The sequence below is a fragment of the Leucoraja erinacea genome, chromosome 28 (genome assembly GCF_028641065.1).
Source record: "Leucoraja erinacea ecotype New England chromosome 28, Leri_hhj_1, whole genome shotgun sequence".
In the NCBI taxonomy this organism is placed as follows: Eukaryota; Metazoa; Chordata; class Chondrichthyes; order Rajiformes; family Rajidae; genus Leucoraja; species Leucoraja erinaceus.
In genome coordinates, this window is record NC_073404.1 from 24,082,796 (window position 1) to 24,108,655 (window position 25,860).

The following is a 25,860-nucleotide window of genomic DNA, read 5'->3' on the forward strand; positions in this document are numbered from 1 at the left end:
GTTGCAACGACTAGCGATGAGATCCCTTCGATGTAGAAGGGGAGGTCCCAGGCGCTGTAAGCAGCTACTCTACCTCGGCACCACCCCTGTTCCTCCTGTGGACTGGGCAGTGGTGCACGCCATTTATGATCATGGCTGATCATCCAATTCAGTATCCCGTACCTGCCTTTCTGCTCCTGGACAAGGGTTCAAGTTGCCCGAAACAGGCCACAATGAGTTCCAGAGCCAGTGAGTTCTTATCATCTCTCTACTGATTGCACCTGTAGATGTGACCCCTTCGAACACGGGTCTCAGGCGCTGTAAGGCAGCTACTCTACCTCTGCACCACCCCTGTTCCTCCTGCGCTCTCCCAATTATGCTCTTTAGCCTTTGCGTCACCTCACCCAGTCTTGTTGTTACCCCCCTTTTCATAGATAAACATTGTCGCAATGCCCTACCCCATAGAACATCTTTCACCCCCAACATCTCTCTGTGCTCTGCAGGGGAGAGGGGAGTCACTTAGCAGAAATTATTACCATCGATCAACACGATACAGATAAAAATAAATAATAAAGTTAGGCAATACTGAAAGATTATGGACAATCTTTCACTCAGTTTGGAGAACTTTGTAGCAACATCTGAACGTAATGTAATAAAGATTCCAAAAGATATTGAATAAAATAACCAGCGATGTAATTAAAGTCAAATCAGAGAGTTATTGTCTGAGATTCTGGGGAGGGTCATGTTTTCAGTCTTGGGTATAAGCAGAGTAAAAACGAAATACTGGGCTTCTTAAAGCTTCACCAGTATATCACAACTTCATCCATGAATCCAGTGAATGACAACGTCAGGGCAACAAAGCACAAAACAGATTGTTAAAGCGACAGGCGATCTGGATTGATTTACGATATGAGAAGATTTACCTTAATGTGCCTGCCAAACACCTTCAGGCCCACTGCAAATGTTTGACATTAACAGCGTAGAATGACTGCAAATCGTGGTGGACGTCAGGTCCTGAATTGGACCGAGGGTTGCCACATCATGAATGGTTTCTTTCTTTGTAGGTGTTCAGCCTCCAGAGAGTTATCATCAGATGCTCATAATGACCAGACTAATGGGATCTTTCTCAAAGGTTGACGGATGGCTGCAGGTTGCATCTCTCTATCCAAGACTGCAATCAATTGCTTATAAAGAGATTAGGTGTCTAGATTGACCCTACCATTGATGGGGCAGCAACTGTCAACTCTTCAACAAAGCACCATCCTTACCAAATGACCATTTACAGTTTGGAGCGATCGAGATGCGAATTCTATTGTTGGGATCAACTGTACAATTTAACTCATCGAAAATATGCGTTTAATAAATGTCCAAACATATTTTGGTAAGATATAACAAGCCAAGCACAGCTGCTTTCTATTTTCTCCATGTGCGTTACAAGAAAATGTGGATTGTGTTGTAAGTTGGCCGACTTCCAACGCAACTTATCCTCATGACAAAGAATTTCTTAACTGCTTCCAACAATTTGCAAAACCAGAATAACGTTTCTCTTAAATAGCAACAGAGGGCCCTTTTTGTTTGGAAACTGGAACAATAGATGGCACTGCGCAACGATGGTTCCAGCACACAGAAAACTGGGAGAAATAGAACACTCTTTGTGTAACAGGGTAACCTTCTTGGGAAAACAAAACTCCGCTGAGATGCAGGGAGACGAGATTGAACTGTTCTGGCCAGCTATCAACAGGTTCCAGTTGAAATTACTTCAACACCAGTTTATATCAAACTCGGTTGCTTCAACTGGCATCAATCAAGACCAGTTCATATCAGTTACGCAAATGAAATAGAATAAGCCTCCATGGATTGATATTTCCATCACATATATAAATATATAGGGTAACATATCTTTCAATGTTTCAAGAACGACCGAATGAAATGACTGTAAAGTAATACAACGTGTGATTCTTGATTAGTACGGGTGTCAGAGGTTATGGGGATAAGGCAGGAGAATGGGGTTAGGAGGGAGAGATAGATCAGCCAGGATTGAATGGCTGAGTAGACTTGATGGGCCGGATGGCCTAATTCTACTCCTATTTCTTATGACCTTATGAGGTGCGGAGTTGTACTTACTGGGATATCAGTGACTGATCTGTGGTTAAATTTGGGGCCTGACACTAGCAGTGAACTCTGATCGGCCCTGGACACATTCTCACTTGCCTGTCAGAAAGTTAAGGACACGAAGTGCTGGAGTAACTCCGCAGCTCAGGCAGCATCTCTGGAGAACCTGATAGGTGATGTTATGAGTTGACCCGAAACGTCCCTTATCAATAGACAATAGACAATAGGTGCAGGAGTAGGCCATTTGGCCCTTTGAGCCAGCACCGCCATTCAATGTGATCATGGCTGATCATCCCCAATGAGTACCCCGTTCCTGCCTTCTCCCCATATCCCCTGACTCTGCTATTTTTAAGAGCCCTATCTAGCTCTCTATTGAAAGCATCCAGAGAACCTCCAGAGTGGACAAGCCCAGCTGCTCCATTCTCTCAGCATTTGACAGTCCCGCCATCCCGGGAATTAACCTTGTAAACCTACGTTGCACTCCCTCAATAGCAAGAATGTCCTTCCTCAAATTAGGGGACACAAAACTGCACACAATACTCCAGGCGTGGTCTCACTAGGGCCCTGTACAACTGCAGAAGGACCTCTTTGCTCCTATATTCGATTCCTCGTGTTATAAAGGCCAACATGCCATTTGCTTTCTTCACTGCCTGTTGTACCTGTACCCATCGATGTTCTCAAGAGATTATGCTGAGATACTCCAGCAGTTTGTGTCTTTCTTTCAGTTATTTTATAATGATTAGCATATGCATCCACAGTGGACGACCTGGGTAACCATATCAAGGATCCAATCTTCCTTTATTCTGCACTTCCTACAGATTTTTCTTCTTGGTTTCAAAGCAGCAATTTAATACTCAAATGAGCTGACGTTAAAGGTCTTCAAATGTGTCCTCTTGTGTATTAACCAGCATCTGCAGTTCTATGTTTCTACAGTCAGAGAGTTAACCTTTCCAGCTGGTATTCTGCAATTTTAACTTTCAGATTCCCCAGAAATAGATTTATTTTGCCTCTGTAACTCAGCATTTCCACCAACGGTTGCTGCCCCATTAATAATGCAAAAATAGAAATACAAACTTACATAACCCAATGTCATACTCATACTTACTTTATTAACCAAGTATGTTTTGCAACGTACGAGGAATTTGATTTGCCATACAGGTTATCCCTTATCCCTGGCATCTTGACCTGAAAATGGTGTCAGGGGTTATGGAGCAAAGGCAGGAGACTGGGGTTGAGTGGGAAAGATAGATCAGACAGGATTGAATAGCGGAGTGGACTTGATGGGCCGAACAGCTTAATCCTGCTCCTAGAACATATAATGAAATAAATCTAGATATGAAAACATATCTAGAGCGCACAGATGAAGATTAATCACCTGGGTGATGCACTTGAAGTCCTCCGTGGATCACAAGCACAATGTTGCCGGTCTTAGGAAAGGAGGAAGGAAAAGCCAACACAGAAGGAAGGGGGTGAAAACAAAGTGGGAACTATCGAGATTGTTTGCAAGTGTGCTGGAATTAAATTTCTAAGCATGGATATTTGAATGTTTTTGCTTAAAAAAATATAATAAGTAATTGTACTTCTTAAATCAACAAATCAGCAGTGTTGGAATATGCCATGAATCTTGCACGCCAACATGCAGTGCACACATTTTTTCAAGCTTAATCCAACCCTTCACTTAATTTTAGCAGCACTTAATGTACCAGGGGAACTAATCCTACTGCATAAGCTATTTGGAATTAGGTTAAGCGACCTCCAAAATTTAAAATCTCTTAAATATCTGTAACCACTGAGAACAGCAGACGGACTAGAATTTAAAACTTCTTGGGTTTAAACTGGGATCTTTGGAAAGACTCCAGATAGAATGCAAGCTGGGAACGATTACTTTTAGTTGCGGCTTATAGTGGCTTTCTTCAGAGCAGAGGACCTCTTGTTGCCTCGGGAGTACCCGGCTGAGCATCTGTCTTCCAGGGAATGAAGGTACACTTTCCGATCATTTAAGTGGCCCTGTAAATAGGATCATGGATCGCTGAGATTCCACCCACTTCATCAAACCACCGATAATGCAGTGAGCCCATCAGCCTTCTTTCATTGCCATGAAAGATGTGATCAAATTACGAATTCACTGCAGCTCTGGTTTTGTTGAGGACAGCCAAGTCATCAAATGCTTGCTGAAACAAGAGAGTAAAGGGCCTGTCCCACTTGGCGATTTTTTTCGGCGACTGCCGGCGTCATATCAGTGTCGCCAAAAGATTTTGAACATTTCAAAATCCAGCGGCGACAAAAAAAATGTTGCGACACTTGAGGAAACACCACACGTCAATACGTCATCACAGCGCAACTTCTTTGGTGACCTGATCATAAGAAAGATCACATCATTTAGTTGATTCTTGAAAATCCCACTTAAGTGTGAGAAGTACAGGTCCATCACCAATTTTCCAACAACTGGAGGTCTTTTAATCTGGATAACATAGAAACATAGAAAAACATAGAAATTAGGTGCAGGAGTAGGCCATTCGGCCCTTCGAGCCTGCACCGCCATTCAATATGATCATGGCTGATCATCCAACTCAGTATCCCGTACCTGCCTTCTCTCCATACCACCTGATCCCCTTAGCCACAAGGGCCACATCTAACTCCCTCTTAAATATAGCCAATGAACTGGCCTCAACTACCCTCTGTGGCAGAGAGTTCCAGAGATTCACCACTCTCTGTGTGAAAAAAGTTCTTCTCATCTCGGTTTTAAAGGATTTCCCCTTTATCCTTTAAACTCCAAGAGCGCACTTGAAATCCTCCCCCCACGACCCTGGAAGTCCCCCGGAAAATATGTTGCATCTGCACCCGATCCCGATCTATTCGGGACTTCTGCGGCCGATCCAGGGGTCAAATTTGCCCCCCAGGGTTCTGGAACTCCAGCCCGGCCGGAGCCAGCAGATTCGTTCCCAGGGCTAACTAGTGAGTCCGACTTTGCGTACCAGGTATCCCGACAGGACAATGATTTTAAAGTGAATGTCATATGGACCAGCAATGAAAACCAAACAATTTTCAATGTCCTGGGTTATTGTGATTGGGAATATATTGACTGTAGTGTCGGTGGAAGCAAACTCAAGAGTGACTTTCGAAGGAATAAATACTTCAAATGAAATGCAAGGACTAAAGAAGAGCAAGGTTCTGATAGCACAGTTCTTTCAAAGAACTAATAAAAGTTTGTGGGCCAAATGGCCTCCTTCCCTGATGTGTCATTCAATTAATCTGTGAAGCTTGTCTGATACAGACTTTTAGACATATTTTCATGGGTTATCTTTGCCTGGTTCCCTAATGTGGTCTTGACTTTAATCTTAAACATAACAAGATTTACACATGTTTACCAGTGGTGAATATACAAGATGTGTGGAACACATTGCATTTATCTTAATTAATGCTAGGGTGAGGCTGGTTTTTGGTTGAAATCCTACAATTAAAAATGGTAAATTCTGTCCAAATTTGCAATTCAAAACATCACGATATTCTACAAACTCAAAACAATCTCAGCTGAAAGAAATACCTTCTTTGATGCATGCTATGCATGTTAAGCTTTCAAAAATGAATCACTCCAGGTAACAAAGTTATTATTGAGCGACATTATTATTTGTGGGGTGCTAATAACTCCATTAAATCATTTATTACAACGAGAAACTGGCAAATGTTCCAAAACAGTGTGGGGCTGTCAGAACAACAGTGATAATGACCACTGCTGTTCTGTTCATTACTTTCGGCAGAAATGGATTCCAGTATTAATATAATGGCTCTTCCATTAACTTTATATGTTTATAATGACCTTCAGAGGTACAGTAGCTGTTTTACCATTACAGGCACTAATATGTCATGACCTTGAACATTGCACAAATTGTCTGGTGCTCTCCATTAAGAGAAAATAATGCAGCAACACGTTTATTACAAGGCGCGATAGTGTCAGGGATAGTGTTAGTGAGTGCATTCTAAAATCTCAGAGAATTTGGTCGCCTAACGATAACAGGATCGCGCCTTCGAAATAAGGCGGGCATCCCGAGCAGTTGTTTGCGGAGATGTGGGAAAGAGTCAGAAACACCGGCATTACCTCAATGCTGCCACACCGCCACGATATACGAGACGTGGCAACTTCCAAAATAAATTCAGCAGGTTGTGAAAAACTGGTGTCTTTTACACCTAATGTTGTGTGTGTGTTGTATCGTGGGTTGTAATTATCGAGCATGAATAGAAGACTTCCCAAGGACCAGAGGAGTTTACACACATTCCTGTCTTGCTAGTTTTGGTACATTCTCTCTGATTTGCACCCTTGTCAAGCAAGAATTGCTGTGCAAAATTCACTTCAGTAGCACTGTAGTCCTTTTAACCAGCTTGGCAGCTTCCTCCTTCTGAAGGCATGCTTCTTTTTTTTTTGTTAAAAAGAGAGAAGTCTGTTGAATAATAAGTAGACTGAATAGCAAGACCAGACTTGGTTCCAACAGAATATTCTCTGCATATTAATGAAATTTCATTCCAGAAATGACATTGACAGTTTCAATGTTGTTTGCCACTGGCTTCCCAATGGGGAACAGTCAGTTAATACAATGACAATATAATTGCAATTCCTTCCTCATTAGGCAATGGAAGCCTTGCATCTTTGCACGACCCTGTAGTTACCAGTGCCGCAGCAATACATTTACTGGAGCAGTCCCCAGGGACCATGAGGGTTCTTTTACTTGTCCCTGTTTTAATACCAAAACAATCGAAAGGCATAATGGGCTCAAACACGAGAAATTGTACGGTGATTGCAAATTTGCATGCGTACTCACAAAATAACCTGTTCCCAAACTGGAATGAGCAGAGCTCTGCAAGAGAACACAAGGGAAGAGAGGGGGAATTAGCGATCACATTTCACATCATTCTATCCTCATGAGTTCATTAGCGGCCCTCGCAAGCTTTCATCACAGAGCATCAGCGTTTGTGGGACAAGCCATTGTCAGCTGCTTTGCAGCAAGCTTGTATGGTCTCATTTATTTCTCTCATCAGGATTGAGAGGCAACACTCGATTTACACATCTCCACATCTCTGCGGCAGCTGTAATTGCCAATTTACGTGACAGGCAGCCGGGTAATGATGGCATCTATGCCTCGCGCTGCGACTCGAGCAGACGGCCGGCGGGTGACCTCTGCGGCTTCTTGACATTCAGTGGCGTGGTCTCCAGTTAGTGAGTCAAGGTTGCTGGGCCCTGCTGCCGTCACCGTGTGGCGGAGGCAGATCTTCAAGAGGGACCAAAGGACTAAATGACTCATTACAACTTGACCCGGAGGGTCAATGTATTCACAGAGAGCATTTACACTGTTTAGAACAAAATTAGCTGGTTGTCAATAACTTTTAACAATATGTTTGAGAAAGTTACCATGCACACGGAGCACTTGAAAAACATGGCAGCATTAACTCCATGGCAAAATTATCTGTAATTTTCCCAAAGCTAATAGCTTGCATATAGAATGGTGCACAAGAGTGTACATAGTCAGACAACATGGGGTGAGCAGGAGGCCATTCTGGTCCCTCGAACATCCATCACTGTTCAGTTGGAGCATGGCTGATCCATTTGCATTTGTTCCGTATGTATTCACGGTCTTGTCAATAAAAAATACAATCTGAAGCTGACGTCGCCTTGACAACTCTTTGGATGGTCGCTCTACCTTTCCCCTTCTCTACACGTGTCAAATGACTTTACTGTAAGACTCTAGAGATACACAGTGGGGAAATAGGCCCTTCGGCCCACTGCATCCGCGCTAACCAGAGATCACCATGTACACTAATCTACACACACTCGGGACAATTTTACAACTTACCAAAGCCAAGTAACCTACATGTCTACAAGACCTGTATGTCTTTGGAGTGCGGGAGGAAAGGGAAGCACCCAAAGAAACTCGACACTGTCTCAGGGAGAACGTACAAACTCCGCACAGCCAAGGCCCCATGACTTCACCCTCAGTGGTCGAGTTCTAATTTTAAGCTTTTGCCTCCTTGCTCTGAATTTCCCTGCTGAAGGCAAAATATTTGTTTCTTTTCTACCATTTCCAATCTTTCAATCTTCTTAGATACCTTGATTATATTATCCATTAACTTTCCAAGGCAAACACGTCTTGTCTATGTACAAATGAATGCTTTTCACCTCAGTGTCACTCTGGGAAAGATGTGCTTCATTGCTTCCAAAGTCGATACATCAGTCCTGGGTTTTATTAATCCTGACATTGTCTTTATTTGAATGCAGTGTAGCTTCCACCCTCCAACGCCAGGATGTTTGAAATGAAGGCTATTTTCCACAAACATTTTATTTTTTGTACCTGTCCGATGATTTTAAGGATTTTTGTATACTTTTTGTTAAAATGCTCTGCTTTCTTTCCTTTAGACTTTTAGAGATACAGCATGGAAAGAGGCCCTTCAGCCCACCATGTCTGCACCAACCAGCAACCACCCCATACACTAACACTATCCTACACTCTAGGGACAATTTTACAACTTACTGAAGCCAATTAACCTACAAACCTGTCCAGTCTTTTGAATGTGGGAGGAAATCGGAGCACCTGGAGAAAATCCACATGGTCACAGGTAGAGCAGACCAACTCTGCACAGACAGTACCCGTAGTCAGGATTGAACCTGGGTCTCTGGCGCTGCGAGATAGCAACACTACCACTGCGCCATATTTCAATACTAAGTTTGAATCGTAAGTAATATCTTTACTTGGCCCAAAATTTGACACTGGACTTGCACACGTAACACAAAAAGAGGAAGAGGTGTAAGCTATTCTATCCGTTGAGCCAGCATTGGTCACCCATAACGCCGTGGCTGGTTTTGTGACATTTTTGGACATGGGCACATAACTCTCCATTATACTTGTAACCAAAATCCTGCCAGACTCAATCCTTAATTCATTCAAAGACTGATCATTCTTAGCATTGCGCATCCCCTTCTGAGTGAAGAGATTTCTCCTCATTGCAGTTTAAAGAACCATAGAGTCACTCAGTGTAGAAACAGGCCCTTCAGCCTAACCTGCCCACACTGACAAACATGTCCCACCTGCCTGCGTATGGCTCATATCCCTCTAAACCTGCTCTATGTATGGACCTGTCTAAATGTTTCTTAAATTTTACGATGGTACCTGCTTCAAACGCCTAGCCTAAGAGCAAACCTTTCATTCGGAGACTTTGACTACCTCTAACATTCTAGCTTCTATCATATCTACACCCAAGAATCTCATAAGGGTGGAGATCTGTCTTGGATTGCACATGTTAATGCTTGTTACTGTAGCTCATGCAAATTGAAGGCTACCTGTCATGTTCAACTCTACTGCAGTCAATGGAACTAGAAGTTGTAAACGTTACCATATCAGACCTTTAGCGCACACAACACAGGATATGTTTCAGGAAGGTCATTTCTCATTCTCCACCTTGTAGAAAACCATGGGCTGAAATATTTTTTGCCTCACAAAGTTCAATACAGGATTGGAATCAACATCTGCAAAAACGCAGCCAAAATGGTTCCAATCATAGTGGATTTGTTAAAAACAAATGACTGTTGTCGATCTACTGTATCCGATGTTCAAGATGTGGACTATTATACATCGGCGAGACCAAACGTAGACTGGCCGATAGTTTCGCTGAACACCTTTGCTCAGTCCGCCTGAACCCACCCAATTTCCCGGTTGCTAAACACTTTAATTCATTCCTTCCCATTTCTGCCCAAGGTCTCCTCCTGCCCAAGGTGAGGCTAAACGCAAATTGGAGGAACAGCATCTCATATTTCGCTTGGCAGCTAATGGCCCAATGGTATGAATATTGATTTCTCTCACTTCAGGTAGCCCCGGCATTTACCCTCTATCTCTCCCCCACTCAAGTCACACTAGCTTCCCGTTTTCGCCCAACAAACAGCTAACAATGGCCTGTTTCCTTTATCATCGTTACTTTTTTGTATATCTTTCATTCGTTGATCTTTATCTCTCTACATCATCGTCTATATCTCTCGTTATCCCTTATCCCTAACCAGTTTGAAAAAGGTTCTCATCCCAAAACTTCACCCATTCCTTCTCTCCAGAGATGCTGCCTGAACCGCTGAGTTATTCCAGCTTTTTGTGTCTATCATTGGGTTAAACCAGCATCTGCAGTTCCTTCTGATACATTGGTGCCTTTTATTCCAGTAACTGGTGTAAATATCCAACAAGTTGTTACTGATAATGTTGGGGAAAAAAATGATTTCTGCACATTTGCACGGGCAGGAGGTACAAGACAGAGACTCAAAATAAAAGAGTTGATTGAATTCAGAAATAAAAATCCATAAAATATCAGTATTGAGTAAAGGTTATAAATAAAATATGTAACAATGATATAAATTCACACCTTCAGCAAAAGTGAGAACATAAAGCCTAGATAATAAAAGGTACACAAAAAGGCTGGAGAAACTCAGCGGGTAATAAAATGTTGGTTTAGGTTTATTATTGTTACAGATACTAATTTTATTACCAATAAAATTATAGCTAGGATAGATAATCAGAATCATTTTTTCTGGGCAAAGGTTTCTAAAATTAGAGGGTGCAGGGTACAGATGAGAGGAGAGAAAGTTAATTGAGATCTGTGGAGTACATTTTTCACACAGAAGTTAATGAATATTTAGATCGAGCTTCCAGAGGAGGGAAGGGAAGCAGATACTCTCGACAATGTTCAAAAGACATTGGGAGATGTACATGGAGAGGAAAGACATATATCAATGTCAGCTAAATGTAGGCAAATGGCAAATACCTACTTTAAATCTGTCATGGAATCACACACCACATGAAGTGGGCCAAACATACATGTTTCTGGGCCATCACAGTTTTAAAATGATGGGCAAAAGATACATCTATCATGTGTGGAAGAACTTTGAGTTATTACTTTCGTACGTGGAGAGTGGTGTCCTCTGGAACCTACTGCCCATAGACTCAGTGGAAATAGAGGCAGTGAGGGATTTTGAAAGGGATGATTGACACAAAATGCTGGAGTAACTCAGCGGGACAGGCAGCATCTGTGGAGAGAAGGAATGGGTGACGTTTCGGGTCGAGGCCCTTCTTCAGAAAGCGGACCGCGTAATCACTTGAAGGAAAATTACTTGCAGGGCCGTGAAGAAAGAGAGGGGGAATGAGTCAGAGGAGCACTGAATTGACAGCTTGAATGGCCTCCTTTGGTGCTGCAGCAATTCGGTCACTTTATAAAGTTACTGGTTTCTGAATAGTTGCTTGCAAAAGGGAAGTTGGAAGATTTTGATTTATTTTTACTGGATAATCTTTGCTCATTATTTGACAAATTGATAACTAAAACCTCCTATTTATGACTTATCATGTGACACATTTATGCAACTTATGTGACATATTTTTGACATACAAGACATTTGTGAGGCTGCACTTAGAACACACTTTTCACTGTTTGGTCCACCCGGCGATGGGAAACATGCCATTAAGCAGGAATGGGTGCAGAGAAGATTTACAAGTATGTTGCCAGGACTCGAGGGTGTGAGCTATAGGGAGAGGTCGGGTGGTTTGAGCCTTTATTCCTTGTCGCACAGCAGAATGAAAGGTAATCGTACAGAGGGGTACAAAACCCCTAATGCATTTCGTTGTCTCTGTACTGTACACTGACAATGACAATTAAAATTGAATCTGATCTGAATCTGAATCTGAAAACCATGGGGAAGGAATATGTAGTAAGGAACTGCAGATGCTGGGTTATACCGCATATAGACACAAAATGCTGGAGTAACTCAACAGGACAGGCAGCATCTCTGGATACCGAAGAAGGGTCTCGAGCCAAAACGTCACCCATTCCTTCTCTCCAGAGATGCTGCCTGTCCCGCTGAGTTACTCCAGCATTTTGTGTCTATCATTGGGGGGAAATAGATAGGACAAAATATAAAGAATTATCACAGTGAGACCGTCCGTCTTTCATGGGTTAAATTGACTTTTACAGTGTCTTCACCAAGATGGTGTTTACCTTGAAGGGACAAATTGTAGGAGCTTTGGAATGATGCTAATTGAACAAAACATTCAGGGCATCATCAGTTAACACGTGAAGCTGGAAACTGTTGAGAGATCCTGGTTGGAGCCAAATGATAACTGCAATTGGATGCAATGAGGCAATGGGGTAAATTAGAAAGGAAAGCCAGTTAGTGCTTGGCCTCTAATGGTCTTTTTGCTTACCATCGATAACTTCCAAATGGCAACCCTTCAGTAACATGGACCCGATCAATCTGGCCAGCGAGATGAACCAATTTGCAGTGCAAAATAATTGAATCAAGGCAATTCGGAAAGTATGTTCCTAATCTTTCTTCCCCCCCCCCCCCCCCCCCCCCCCCCCCCCCCCCTCCCCCCCCCCCCCCCCCCCCCCCCCCCCACCCCCCTCGAAGAAAACACAACACCACATCCAAGTTGGTAAATCCATCTGTGACAGTGTGAACGATACTCTTTGAGCTATTTTGTAACGAACTTTAAAGAGGCTGCACATTTCCAGTCAGTGGCAAGCACGATGTGAAGTGACACCGCGGTATCGATAACCGTGCTGCGCTGCGGCGCTAAAACGTAACAAAGCGGGAGGAGGTCAATTCCCCCGGCTGTCTGCCGCTCCTACGACCAAGTCACACTTCAATTACGCCACTCGTTGAAACCACTGTAGAGCATTGCATGTACAGATTGCAACGCAATGTTATTACCACAACAACATGGGGGGGGACAACTTCAAAAGGGGGAGCTTTGTAACTTTGTCAGTGCCATAGGTGGCTGCTATTTGTGTACATTGTGCATGCAAGCAAAGAATCTCACCGTGCCTAGTCACATGTGACAATAGAGTATTCCCATTCCTTTTCTGCTGTTAGATACAAAATGCTGGAGTAACTCAGCGGGACAGGCAGCATCTCTGGAGAGAAGGAATGGGTGACGTTTCGGGGCGAGACCCTTGCCGGGGGAGTGGGTGGGACAGAGATAAAATGTAGTCGGAGACAGCAAGACTAGTGGGAGTAATGGGAAGGGGGAGGGGATGGAGAAAGAGGGAAAGCACGGTCTTCTGCAAAAGTATATTCTGGTGCCTGGGTTTATGATGTATCCCCTTCAAGGTTCTCCAGATCGTTGTTTAATGACAATGTAGGCTCTGCTTCAGTCTCCGTGTTTTCTTTGGAATAAATCCAAGAAATTGCAACACCAGTCTAATTGCTGCAAAGTTTATTCTGGACAGTCAGTAATGCAAAAGTTTTTTTTAATTTTACTTTTGTTCGCATTTTTCTTTCTGACATTATCCTCCATTGACTTGAAAATCATTTTATATTTTCGTCCCAATTTGTAATTCTGCCCACCTGCACTATTCGTGCCGGCACCTCTGTTGACATACGCATCGCCCTCTGTGTGAACATCTTGCCCTCGTTAGGGTTTAATGGGATGATGTCATGGTTGAGGATCAGAAAAGGTGGTGACATGGTGACTTTTTTTTAAATTAGGAAGGATTTTGTGAACCGAAACCATCTGCCTCCCTTTATTCCCTTCCGTTTTGCATGTCTGCTGAATACCTCTTAAAGACTAGTCTGAAGAAGGGTCTCGGCCCGAAACGTCACCCATTCCTTCTCCCCATATCCCTCCAGAGACAATAGACAATAGGTGCAGGAGTAGGCCATTCGGCCCATCGAGCCAGCACCGCCATTCACTGTGATCATGGCTGATCATCCACAATCAGTACCCCGTTTCTGCCTTCTACCCATATCCCTTGACTCCGCTATCTTTAAGAGCTCTATCTAATTCTCTTGAAAGCATCCAGTGAATCAGCCTCCACTGCCTTCTGAGGCAGAGAATTCCACAGATTCGCAACTCTCTGGGTGAAAAGGTTTTTCCTCATCTCAGTTCTAAATGGCCTGCCCCTTTTTCTTAAACTGTGGCCCCTGGTTCTTGACTCCCCCAACATCGGGAACATGTTTCCTGCCCCTAGCCTGCTCAATCCCTTAATAATCTTGTATGTTTCAATAAGATCCCCTCTCAACACTAAATTCCAGAGTATACAAGCCCAGTCGCTCCATTCTTTCAACATAAGACAGTCCCGCCATCCCGGGAATTAACCTTGTCAACCTACGCTGCACTCCCTCAATAGCAAGAATGTCCTTCCTCAAATTTGGAGACCAAAACTGCACACAATACTCCAGCTATGGTCTCACTAGGGCCCTGCTGCCTGTCCCACTGAGTTACTCCAGCTTTTTGTGTCTATCTTTGGTTTAAACCAGCATCAGCAGTTCCTTCCGACACAAATGCCTCTTAAACATTGTTGTTGCATTTACTTCTGCCAGTCCCCCTTGTAAAGCATCCCATGTATCTACACCCTTTCTGTAAAAAAAATAACTTGCCTCAGAAATCTCCTTTAAATCTTCCCCCTTTCTAAGCCATCTAATATATAACATTTCCACCCTGGGTGGAAAAAACATTTCCATGCACCTCATCAGCCTTTGATGCTCCAGAGAAAACTATCCAAGTTTAAATAAATTAAACATAAAATGCTGGAAATACTCAACAGGTCGTCACCTCTGGAGAATGAGATAGAGTTAACATGAAAGGTAATTGACCCAAAATATTAACTCAATGTTTGAAGAAGGTTCTCTACCCGAAACATCACGCATTCATAGAAACGAAACATCACGCATTCCTTCTCTCCAGAGATGCTGCCTGTCCCCGCTGAGTTACTCCAGCATTTTGTGTCCATCTTCGGTTTAAACCAGCACCTGCAGTTCTTTCCCACAGGTTTGTAGGTTAATTGGCTTGGTGTAAGTGTAAATTGTCTCTAGGGGGTGTAGGATAGTGTCAGTGTGCGGGGATCGCTGGTCGGTGTGGATTTGGAGGGCTGAAGGGCCTGTTTCCACGCTGTACAACTAAGCAAACCTAAACGAAACTAAAGAAGGGATATGAATCCACGGCCACAGCTATTAATATTGCCCTCATCGCCCAGTGAGCCGCGCTTGTAACGGAACAGAGCCAAGATAATACCTCTGCCAAATGCTACAGTCCCTCCTGGTGCCAACCCTAGGCTGTGGGGTAACAGCAGCTTACAGCAGATGGCAGAGGTCTCAGTCTCCTCCCACGGCGAAGCCCTATCCCAGACTAATAAATCTGGCTCCCGTCACCATTATTGGCTTGGTTTTCCAGGGTCTGCAAAACTGGTTGGTGAGCATTTACAGCAGCGTGGCCAAAGGCCGTCGACACTCACTGCGCAGAGCACCACAGGGAACAAGTTACCTCGTGAAGCAGACACCTCTGGTGGAACACGCATGGAAACACAGTCGCTGGAAGGTCCCCTGGCACACACACCTCCCTGGGAATGTCGGCACCACTCTGCTCCAATGTTGGACCTCACAATTATTAAACTCTGCCCCACTGAGCCACTCCCTCCAAGAGCGGCAGCCAAGTAGTCAGTAAAGTCAGATCGCACCACAAGTTTTTCTTTCTTTCCCCCCTCGGCAGACAGGAGAGGAATATTTCAACCTGTTAGTCTGAATTGGGACAAAATTGTTAACACAAATAATCACAGTGCTCCTGACATCTCTGGAAGTATAGGTTACTCATGCATGGAAGATACAAATTTTTCTCACCACTATCGGAGCCCCGTCTACAATGTAGCCAGGATAATGCAGTCATAAGGTCCAGGAACAGAAGTAGGTCATTCGGCCCATCAAGTCTAATCTGCCATTCAATCGTGGCTGATCTATCTTTCCCTCTCAACCCCATTCTCCCCATAAACCGCTGACACCCTTGCCAATCCAAAACCTATCAATCTCCACCTTAAAAGTATTCATTGATGGCCTCCACAGCTGTCTGTGGCAATGAATTCCACAGATTCACTGCCTTCTGACTCAAGATATTCCTTCTTTTCTCCTTTCCAAAGGAACGTCCTTTTATTCCGAGGCGATGGCCTCTGGTTCTAGACTCTCCCATTAGTGGAAACATCCTCTCCACATCCACTCTGCCCAGACCTTTCATGACTCGGAAAAAGTTCAATGAGGTGTTCCCCTCATCCATCTAAACTCCAGTGAGGACAGGCCCTGTGCCATCAAACGCTCAACATATGTTAATCCAGTCATCCCAGGCATGTGGGCAAATACAGCAGGTCTGGTGGTTCAAGCCTCACTATCAGGCAATCCGTTTTCAATGGATTCTACCCATTTGTTTCATGGTATACCAGCACTAGAGAGATAGAGTTAATATCCATGGCAGATCATTATTTTTTTTTTAAATAGTCATTCACTTTTATTGTCACCAGATTGCATGAGTTTACCATTAAAATACAATCAATCGCCTGCAATTGATTAAATTAAAAAATCATACTGGGAATGACAGATTTTAAACGTATAACCTATGAAAAATTCATGCTGCTGAATTCCTATTCAAAGTTTGAACAATAGCTGGGTTTAAAACTGCAGGCTTTGGAAAGATAACGCACGTTTTTTCTTCGCTACAGCTAAAGAATCTCCATTTAAGTCGTTTCCTTAGTCGCCAATTTTTAATAAGCACAATCTATTTCACTTTATCTTTCGCCTGAAGTTAAGCTGTCAAGGATGAAGATAGCGAGAGTTCTGAAGGGATGGATAAAAGACGAATGTTGGAGGAGCCTCTTGGCTCTCATTATTACCAATTCAGACTAAGTAGCAGCCTTGTTCCAATGTCACAAGCAACCAAGGGCTGGCAAATACCAAATTAGTAATTTCTTCACGTATTTCTTTACCGACTTCTCCATAATTTGGAGACATATAAGTGGCCCGGTTGATCAAAAACATTCTCCCTATGTCAGAAGGTAGTGGATTCCAATCTTCCTCCAGAGAAATGAAGGCTCTGTGGGACTTTGGCTGGGCCACATTTGGAGTACTGTGTGCAGTTCTGGTCGCCCCATTACAGGAAAGATGTGGAGGCTTTGGAGAAGGCACGGAGAAGGCTTACCAGACCACGGGTGCTGTCTTTACGGAGTTTGTACATTCTCCCCGTGACCCGTGTGGGTTTTCTCCGAGATCTTCAGTTTCCTCCGACACTCCAAAGACGCACAGGTTTGTAGGCTAATTGGCTTGGTAAACATAAGAATTGTCCCTACTGGGTGTAGGATAGTGTTAATGTACAGGGATCAATGGTCGGCATGGACCTGGTGGGCCGAAGGGCCTGTTTCCATGCTATGTCTCTAAACTAAACTGAAAACTAAAATGACATGTTCACAAGTTATAGGAGTAGGATTTGGCCATTCGGCCCATCGAGTCTACTATGGCTGATCTCTGCCTCCTAAGCCCATTTTCCTGCCTTCTCCCCATAACCCTTGACACCCGTTCTAATCAAGAATGATCATGACCATGAACATCATTGATGTACAGTGATCTTGTGGTGACAGGTTGTCGGTCATTTGGGTGGTAGACTGGTGTGGTAGGGTAAATACCGTCCTTTGGGGCACCCAGAGATGTCTGTCAGACAGTATAGTTTTGTAGTGAAGTGAATTCCCGGGCGCACCACGAGTCGGGCATTTGTGGGTGGTATCGCCAACATGCAGCTCTTTGTTTTGGACGGAGTTCATGTTGAGATTTTTACAGTCTGTGAGTGATGCATTCGTGCTGTGCCTTGTAGCAGCATGGTTTAAAGCACATGCTGATGCTACCATTTTGTGTTTGTATGAGGCATTTCGATATTCGATGGTTTCGGGTTTTTCTCTTGGTCTTTTTTGGGTAATGGTTTATACAAGAAGCGTACCGCTCTTTCGGACGTCTGTCTCTGTTGAGGGCTGTTGGGGGTTTGTGTTTTTTGTCTGGCGGCGTGGTGGGTGGCTTTTTGGACACTACCACAGTATATGCTATGTTGTGTGTGTGGGGTTTTGGGTGTGGGGTTTTGTGGTGGGGGTGTTGGGGGTGGGTTGGATAGGTGAGCGTTGGTGTTGGGGTTGGACCGAGAGGAGGGGAGGATCTTGGGGTGTGGGGAGTGGGGGGTGGGTGGGGGGGGCGTGCTGACAGAGGTAGTCTGTATAGAAAGAAAAAAGAGACAGCAAACAGAGGACATTGTGGGTGGGTTGGGGTGGTGAGGGGTGGCGGGGGGAGAGTGTTTGGGGGGGGGGGGGGGGGGGGGGGGGGGGGGGGGGAGGCGGGGTGAGGAGGTGGGGGGCCATAGCGCAGGGAATTGGGGCTGGTTGTGGGGGGGTGTCTGTGGTGGCGGAAGACGCGAGGCACGGCGCTCGCTGCAGCCTATGTTCGAGGTTCTATGTCTTCCTCTCATTTGATATAGTACTGCTGTCACCCATATTAAATGCCAAGACCCAAGCAGTTCTTTGGTCTTGCACGCTTCATGATCAAAAACAGCCGGCACATGACATGAAGAAGATACTCTTAGGCTACTGGCTGTCAACTTATATTAAAGCTTTTGAATATTTTGAAAACCTCTGTGCAAAAAACAAATATAAATTTTGTGAGGAATAAAATATTGGAAAATTAATAATAAATGTAAAGAATTAAAATTAAATCACTTAACATTTAATTGAAACACTTAACTAAACTCATGACTCTGTGACTCACAACTAATTAAAACGGATAAATGAATTAATAGTTATGATTTTCTCACAAAACTACTCTTCAATCCCACACCGAGTACTCAGTTTCGTGCAGGTTCATGTGCATATTTTTCCGGTTAAGGTGCGAAGTGGTGGGAGTAACGTTTTTGTCAGGCGTGCGGTGGATCAGGCATCTTTTGGGGAAGAAAAGGATAGGCTTTCGGGTCGAGCCCCTTCGTCAGGCTGGAGTCGGGGAGGGGGGATAGGGATACTGGGACATAAAAGAGTACATGAACAAAATTATGGGTGAAAGGGTATGAGAAAGTGAAACACGATGGTGGGGTGGTGGGGGGGGTGGGTTGGGGGGGGGTTGGGGGGATGAAAAGTTCAAGGCCGGTGTCCAGATGACAGGTTGGGTGAAAGATGGTGGGAGCCCACAAGGCTCCCCTGTGTTTGGGTGGGTGTTGTGGGAGAGGGGGGTTATAAAAGCATTAAAACGAGGAGTGAATGTATGTTCTGGGAGTATGTGTGCGGCGCTGGTCTTGCGCTTGTGCGATGGTCCGGGGTGCAGCGCGCTCGATTCAATAGTGTGAGCATGTCTGACACCAACTCGTTAACGGCTGGTTAACCTGGGCCCGTCTTCTCATGAGGCCCTCTGATGGGTCGCCCTTAGCCACAATGGGCCCACAGCTAACTCCCTCGTAGAATATATAGCCAAGGAGCTGGCCTCGACTGCCGCTCTGGTGGCAGCTATGGTGGGGTGTTCGGCAGGGTGAGATTCACTCACTCTCTGTGTGAAAATAGCGAGGTGGGAGTGGCAAACTGAACGGTCGGCATGGGGGGGACAACTTGAGAAGCCTGAGGGGGGGGGTGAAGTTGAAGGAGGTGAGGGTTGGGTGGGGGTGGATGGTATGTTAAGTGCTGCACCTTGCTTCCACTGTGGGTGACGGTGTCCGGTGCGCATTCGAGGTCACTATGGCGATGTACAACTCAAATGTGCATGGTAGATGGGGAAATATAACTGAAAGGGGGGTGGGGCAACAGCAGTTTGTTTGAGGAAACGTTAGCATGTTGTTGTTTTTCCTTGATGTGGGCAAACCCTTATGTGTAATTAGTATTCATGTAGAGCCATGTACAGTCAGGCGAACGGAGGCCAACTTACGTCCGGGACCTTTGGTGGGGGACGACCCATAAAAAAGATGGCCCAGGATGCAACAGCTATAAAACAATATACCCACCCCGAATAGCGCGGTGTGTGTGAGAGCGATAGGTAGCCTCTCACACACATAGGGGGGGGTGTGCTTATGGTCAGGTACGGCGCAATGTCTTTGATAAGTTATGATAGTACCTGCCTGTTGGGGGGGGGGAAGTCACTCAGTTTACCCCACGACAAAAGGGGGAATTGTAAGTTAATTGGCTTGTAAGTAGCGCTCGTACTGCTAACGGAGGGACCGGAAACGGGTGGCGTCGTGCATTTGGGAGGACATGTAAAGGGAGAGTTTCCAAGAGGTAAAAAATACTTGTGATGACGTTGGATGTTTTTTTGTGTAAACTGGCGGGAAGCTCGGGGGTAAACCTTGGATTTGGTGGGACAGTGCCTGTACTGGTGCACGGGGGATCACATGGGTCGGGGGGCGGGGGACTCTAGTGGGCGGCGGGAGGCGTTATCGGGCTAAACTGACCTAGAGACGTGTGAAAAGAAGTGGTGATGAGTGGTGGCGCAGAGCTGCTGATAGCGCACAGTGGAATAGAGGATCTCTCGTGGGGCAGTTATGTTTCTGGCTCGTGGCTCTTGGTGAGGACCGTCTGTTGCTGGGGGAGAGGGGGGGGGCCCTTTGCCAAGTGGTTCGGACCAGGGGTTAGTGGGTCAGTGGGAGGGGGTGGTGAGGCTACATGAAGGAGATTGCCGGATGTGCTCCGCGCTCGGTATTAATAAAAGATATCATACTCAGACTCGCCTCCAAGAGCGCCACCTCCGCGTGTAAACCCATGCCGGATTCTACGAGCTGTCGGGGGGCGGGGGGTGGTCAAACGTGGCAAGCAGACGGTGAGCCGTGGCAAACGGGGTGAGCCTTGGGAATGGCCGACCACAAAAGCTGTGGACCACTGATAATCAGCTGAAAAAAATTGACCCGGGGGGTCAGGCCATCCTACTGAAGGTCTATTTAGTTTGTCTGTCAAGAAAAATGGATGTTTTAATTGAAGAGATTTAAAGGAACAGTATAATGGGTTAAATAATCGACAAAATTCCATGTGCAGGCCAGGATCTTGAAAAACAACCCGCAGTCCACATTGCTTTAGGCATTTTTATTTCATGATGGTATTGATTCTTGACAATTAAGGGGCATTGCTCAATAATCCTCGAGTACATCTGAAGCTACAAGTTGGCGCTCGGTGAGGTGGGGGGATCTCCCCCTGAGATAGCAGGTCTACAAAGTGACCGCAGTAAGTAGGGGTAGTCACACAAGACAGGGGTGTGCTCAACAGGGGTGCTTTGTCGATACTCGTTTGGCGCGATGCATTGAACGACCGGTTGCAGTTGTGTGCAGCCGGCAAACACCGGCAGCATTGAGCAGGTACGGATAACGGCCGTTGGGCGAAAGGACCTTACGATTGGTGTCAGGCCCACCGGGTGACGGTGGTGATGTACAGGACCTCGGACGTAGTCTCGTCTGTGGGGCAAATTCGACATGGCGGGAGGGGGGTGGTGTAAGGGGGTGGTGAGATGGGTGGTGGTAAATAAACCGCAAAACTCAATTTAGACGTAGACTGGGGCATGGGGCCGGCCCTCCCACCCAACCTCCTATTCAGGCCCAGTGGCACTCACTGGCCTGCTCACATCACCCCCCCCGCCAGAAGTCAAGGGCCGTGTGGTGCGCGGGTTTCTGGGTCGCACGAAGTGTGGGGTGCCTGTTGCCACGCGAGGGAAATTGGTGGTGTTTTTTTTGTCAGATCGAAGTGGGTGAGGGCGGAGGCATGCAGGTGGTCATTCCCGGGGTTTTTCCGGGGGGAATCGTTGAACGATCAAATAGCTGTGTATGTTAAGTTCACACCTGATGAGCATCTGAGGTGGCGCGTAGGCACACAGAATCAGTTTGTGCAACTGCATTGGTATGCCAGGCGGGTTTCTTGGGGCAGTGTGCTCAGTCTTGGCGTGGGGCGCAACTACATTTGAATTACGGACAGGAGTTGAGTGGCACATGGGTTGTGTGTAATAAGGTAGCACGTCAGACGAAGCCAATTTAAAGCACGGGCTGGAGCCCTACCGTTCTTCCACCAAGGTGCGGTGGCTTGTGTCTGCGTGCTTGCCGGGGGCACCGCCCAGCGCTGGCAGTCGCTGTGGGTCTGAGATGGGATAAGGGGTAGGGGGGGAGGGGTGGGGTGGAGGGGATGGACTTCGGTGCCGTGGGCAGATCATTAGCCGATGTCTTTTACCCTTACAGCACTCAGTCTTTCATGTGGAGCCCCCTGTTGACGCCTTGGTTCACTGGCTGATTCTTTTCATATCCACTGTCCTGCAGCTGTGGATGGAGGGCTTGATCTGCAAAAGCAAAAAAACCAAGAAGAAAATTAAAGGGGGTGCGTGACATATTTATAAAAAAAATGGAGCAGGTCTGGTCTCCATTCTTAGACCGCACCACATCTATCTGCGTTCTTGAAGAAGGGTCTCGACCTGAACGTCAACGCATTCTTCACTCCGACAGTGATGCTGCCTGTCCTGCTTAGGTACGTACTCCCAATCTTTGTGTCTACCTTCTGATGTATAAAGTTCAGCATCTGCAGAATTCTTTTCCCCTACACATTTTATGGTCCCCCCTCGCCGGAATTTAGTTTTTGCTTTAATTTTAGTTTTTAGAAGAATAACAGCACTCCAAGGACGCCCCTCGGCCCACGGTGGCCGCGGGTGCCCGAACGACACTATCCTACACCGACTGTGGCCGATTGTTAAACAATTCGTTTACCAAAGCCCCAAATTAACCTTCAAACCTGTACGTTCAATTGAAGTGGGGGAGGAAACCCGGAGTACCCTTGTAAAGACAAACTTCCACACGCAGAGTCCACGGGGAGATAACGTAACAAACCTCTGTTGCATTACAGCGGCCCGTATTCAGGAATCGAACCGACCGTCCCCGTACCCCCCCCACCCCTAAAAATCCTGGAGGTGCTGATGATCAATACCCCTGGGAACTGTCTATTCACTGGCCAGCTCTTGCCCTGTGGTCCCAGAGGGGATGGTTTGGGGTTAGTCGCGCTTACACTGTTTCACCCGAAGACTTCAGATGGTTTGGGGCTCCAGATGGTGTGGTGAACCGGGGTACACGATGGGAACCGGGGGTGAGTCGGAGCTCTCGAGGGGGAATGAAAGGGATGTGGTCCCGCTATGTGCAAATGCCTATGCTTAGGGGGCATTTGTCTTTGGTGCTTTGGTGACGAGTGTTCGCTCGGACGCTGAGAAACCGTCGAATCAAAGCAGAAATGATCCGCTGGTGGCCATGGCATAGACTCACAAAATAACTGGTAATTGTACCTCAGGCGGGCCCAGCACGCATCTCCTTGGAAAGAAGAAGTGTTGATGTTTTTCCGGTCGGGGAATACAAATTCTTTCAAGAACTGCATCGTGGGGTCCTGAAAGAAAGGTCCCCCCGACCCGAAACGCACCACATTCCTTTCTCTCCGGAGATGCTGCCTGTTTTTCCTCCAGCGTTACTCCCAGCGTTTTTTGTGTCAACTTTTGAAGACAACCCAGATGCTGCCTGTCCTCGCAGTTTTTTCCCCCCTCGTTTGACAATCTTGGACCCGAGAGAACATGCCAAGCTTCGTGAGCCCCCGAAGGACACAAAAAGACCGCGCGCGGAGGTTGTTGAACCCACCTGAGCCAATTCCTGGACTGGATCCCTGGTGAACGTAGTGATTGGGGGCTCTGAAAAAGCTCCAGGTAGGGCACCAGCATCACTGGACAATGTTTTTTTTATTTCTGGACCAATGTTTTTTTAACATTCAAGCCTAGGGGTGAAGCAGACGGCTCGCTAGGCTACAGACTCTGTTAATCCTTTGTTTTTTGGCGTGGTGGGAAGGAAACCGAATAAATCTCGTAGACAAACCCCACTGCGAAGTACTACGGGGACTTGCTACAACGTAACAAAACCTCCGATCATAGTACAGAATCGCCACCCATAATGTCCGCGATCGGGACAGGCACCCTAGGTGCGTGGTTCTGAACCCGGTCTCTTGCGTCCTACAGTACGTGCCATGGAGGGCACCCTAAAACCAGACTTCTTTTACAATGGAAAACTGAAACTGATTTCAATGTCTTTAGAGCCGATTGTGTTGTGTCTAGTAAGAGGAACAGTTTTCGCGCGCGTGCAATATTCTTGCTAATTTGCCCCAATCCAGCACATTTATTAGCCCCTGCTGGTAATCATCGCCAACCTTCTAAGCTTCAAGTACTCAAGGAAAAAATAAATTCCTGTGACTGGTCCGGCATAGAAAATGATGCGAGGCCAAAATAAAGTCTATTTAAGCAGGTGTAGCATCGCTAAACGGTCTGGGGAATTACACGTGACAAGCCATTACATACTCTGTTGTGTTTATACAAATTATATTTTATCGGACAATAAAAAACGAGGGCAGAATATATTTTTTTAATTGCCAGTTTCCAATGTCATCCATCATTGGCAACGAAAGAGAGGGGAGGGGAAGTGGTTGTGGGGGGGTGTGGAAGAATCCCTGGGGTAAAACACAGAATTAAAACATAAACAGACTTTTTTTTTGTTGTCATTCGCACTCTGAATGAACGCTGATCCCAAGAGGACTGACCGCAAGTGGGTCAGAGCCATCGAGCTCCTTTGACACCTCCGTCAGGAAACGCAAGCACGAGCGACAGGCCTATCACTGAGGCTTGATGCCACACAGTTGGTGCATGACAGGGACGCAGCGTGGTGCATGGAGGCAGGTCACGGGCAGGTCCCATCCTCTGTGGGCCTAGGAGTGGAGGAGGGGAGTGCGGGAAACCTCCTCTCCGCGCTAATTACCTTATCTGTCGCTGCTGGAATGACCAGGGGGACAAATCGTTGCAAGGATTCAAGCAAAAATAGGCAAGGCCACCAATACCAGAGAGCGTTTCCGACAACAACAACAACAACAAATTTTCCCTCCAGTGGTGCCAATTCAAATCCATCATCCTTACAATCAAATTATTTCAAATTTGATTAAATGAAATTATTTGATGCTATTGGCGCTCACTGAGTTTGTCACATTGCTACATTGTCCCATTCGGCAGTATATTTGGTCCCCTGGAAAGTCATTGTGTCAGTATCTAATGTTTCAAGCTCATTTTCCAGCCGTTCTCTCCTGCACTCTCCTCCTGGCAATACGTGACACCACCGGCTGGTTAAATATGGAAACGTTCCACTAAATGTACCAGGATCAGATCTGACAGCTGTCCAGGCCAACGGTGATGAAGTGTGAAAATGCACAATGAAAAGAAAAAGATGAAGTTTGCAAAAATGCAACCTTAAAAATGGCCGACAGACGTCTCAGTGAAGAGAAAATGGTCGACGGCGCCCGTTAAACCACACAAACAGCAGTAGGGGTGCTACTTTACAGTGCCAGTCCCAGGTTCAATCCTGACCACGGGTGCTGTCTGTAAAGAGTTTGTACATTCTCCCCGTGACCTGCGTGGATTTTCTCAGAGATCTCTAGTTTCCTCCCACACTTCAAAGACGTACAGGTTTGTAGGTTAATTGGCTTGGTATAGATGTAAATTGCTCCTACTGTGTGTGTAAGATGGTATAAGTGTACGGGGATCGCTAGTCGGTGCGGACTCAATGGGCTTGTTCCCGTGCTGTATCTCTAAACTAAACTAAATTAGAAAGTTATATACAGGAACCTTGTGTACCCGAGATTTTTGGTGTGATTCTTAACAAAATAACATTCATTCAAGAATCGAAATTCTGCCCAGCAAACTTTACAAATGAATGCTCAGTGCTTCCATATCACAAGGTCATAAGGAGTAGGAGTAGAATTAGACCATTCGGCCCATCAAGCCTATTATGCCATTCAATCATGGCTGATCTATCTCTGCCATCTAACCCCATTCTCCTGCCTTCACCCGATAACCTCTGACACCTGTATTAATCAAGAGTCTATCTATCTCTGCCTTAAAAATATTCACTATTCATATTCCTTCCATAGTGCATTCAAGATTGTGTATTAGATATC

General features: G+C 45.7%; 1 protein-coding gene across 1 annotated transcript in view; it reads right to left on the reverse strand.

Moving 5' to 3' along the window:
- auts2a (activator of transcription and developmental regulator AUTS2 a) overlaps positions 1-25,860 on the reverse strand; it is a 946,702-nt gene that overhangs the window by 517,472 nt on the left and 403,370 nt on the right. Inside the window, exons 5-7 of the mRNA XM_055657423.1 lie at positions 12,595-12,679; positions 9,469-9,478; positions 6,906-6,941 (exon numbers count right to left, since the gene is read on the reverse strand). Coding sequence (XP_055513398.1) covers positions 6,906-6,941; positions 9,469-9,478; positions 12,595-12,679 — 131 coding nt within the window. The remainder of the gene's footprint in view (positions 1-6,905; positions 6,942-9,468; positions 9,479-12,594; positions 12,680-25,860) is intronic.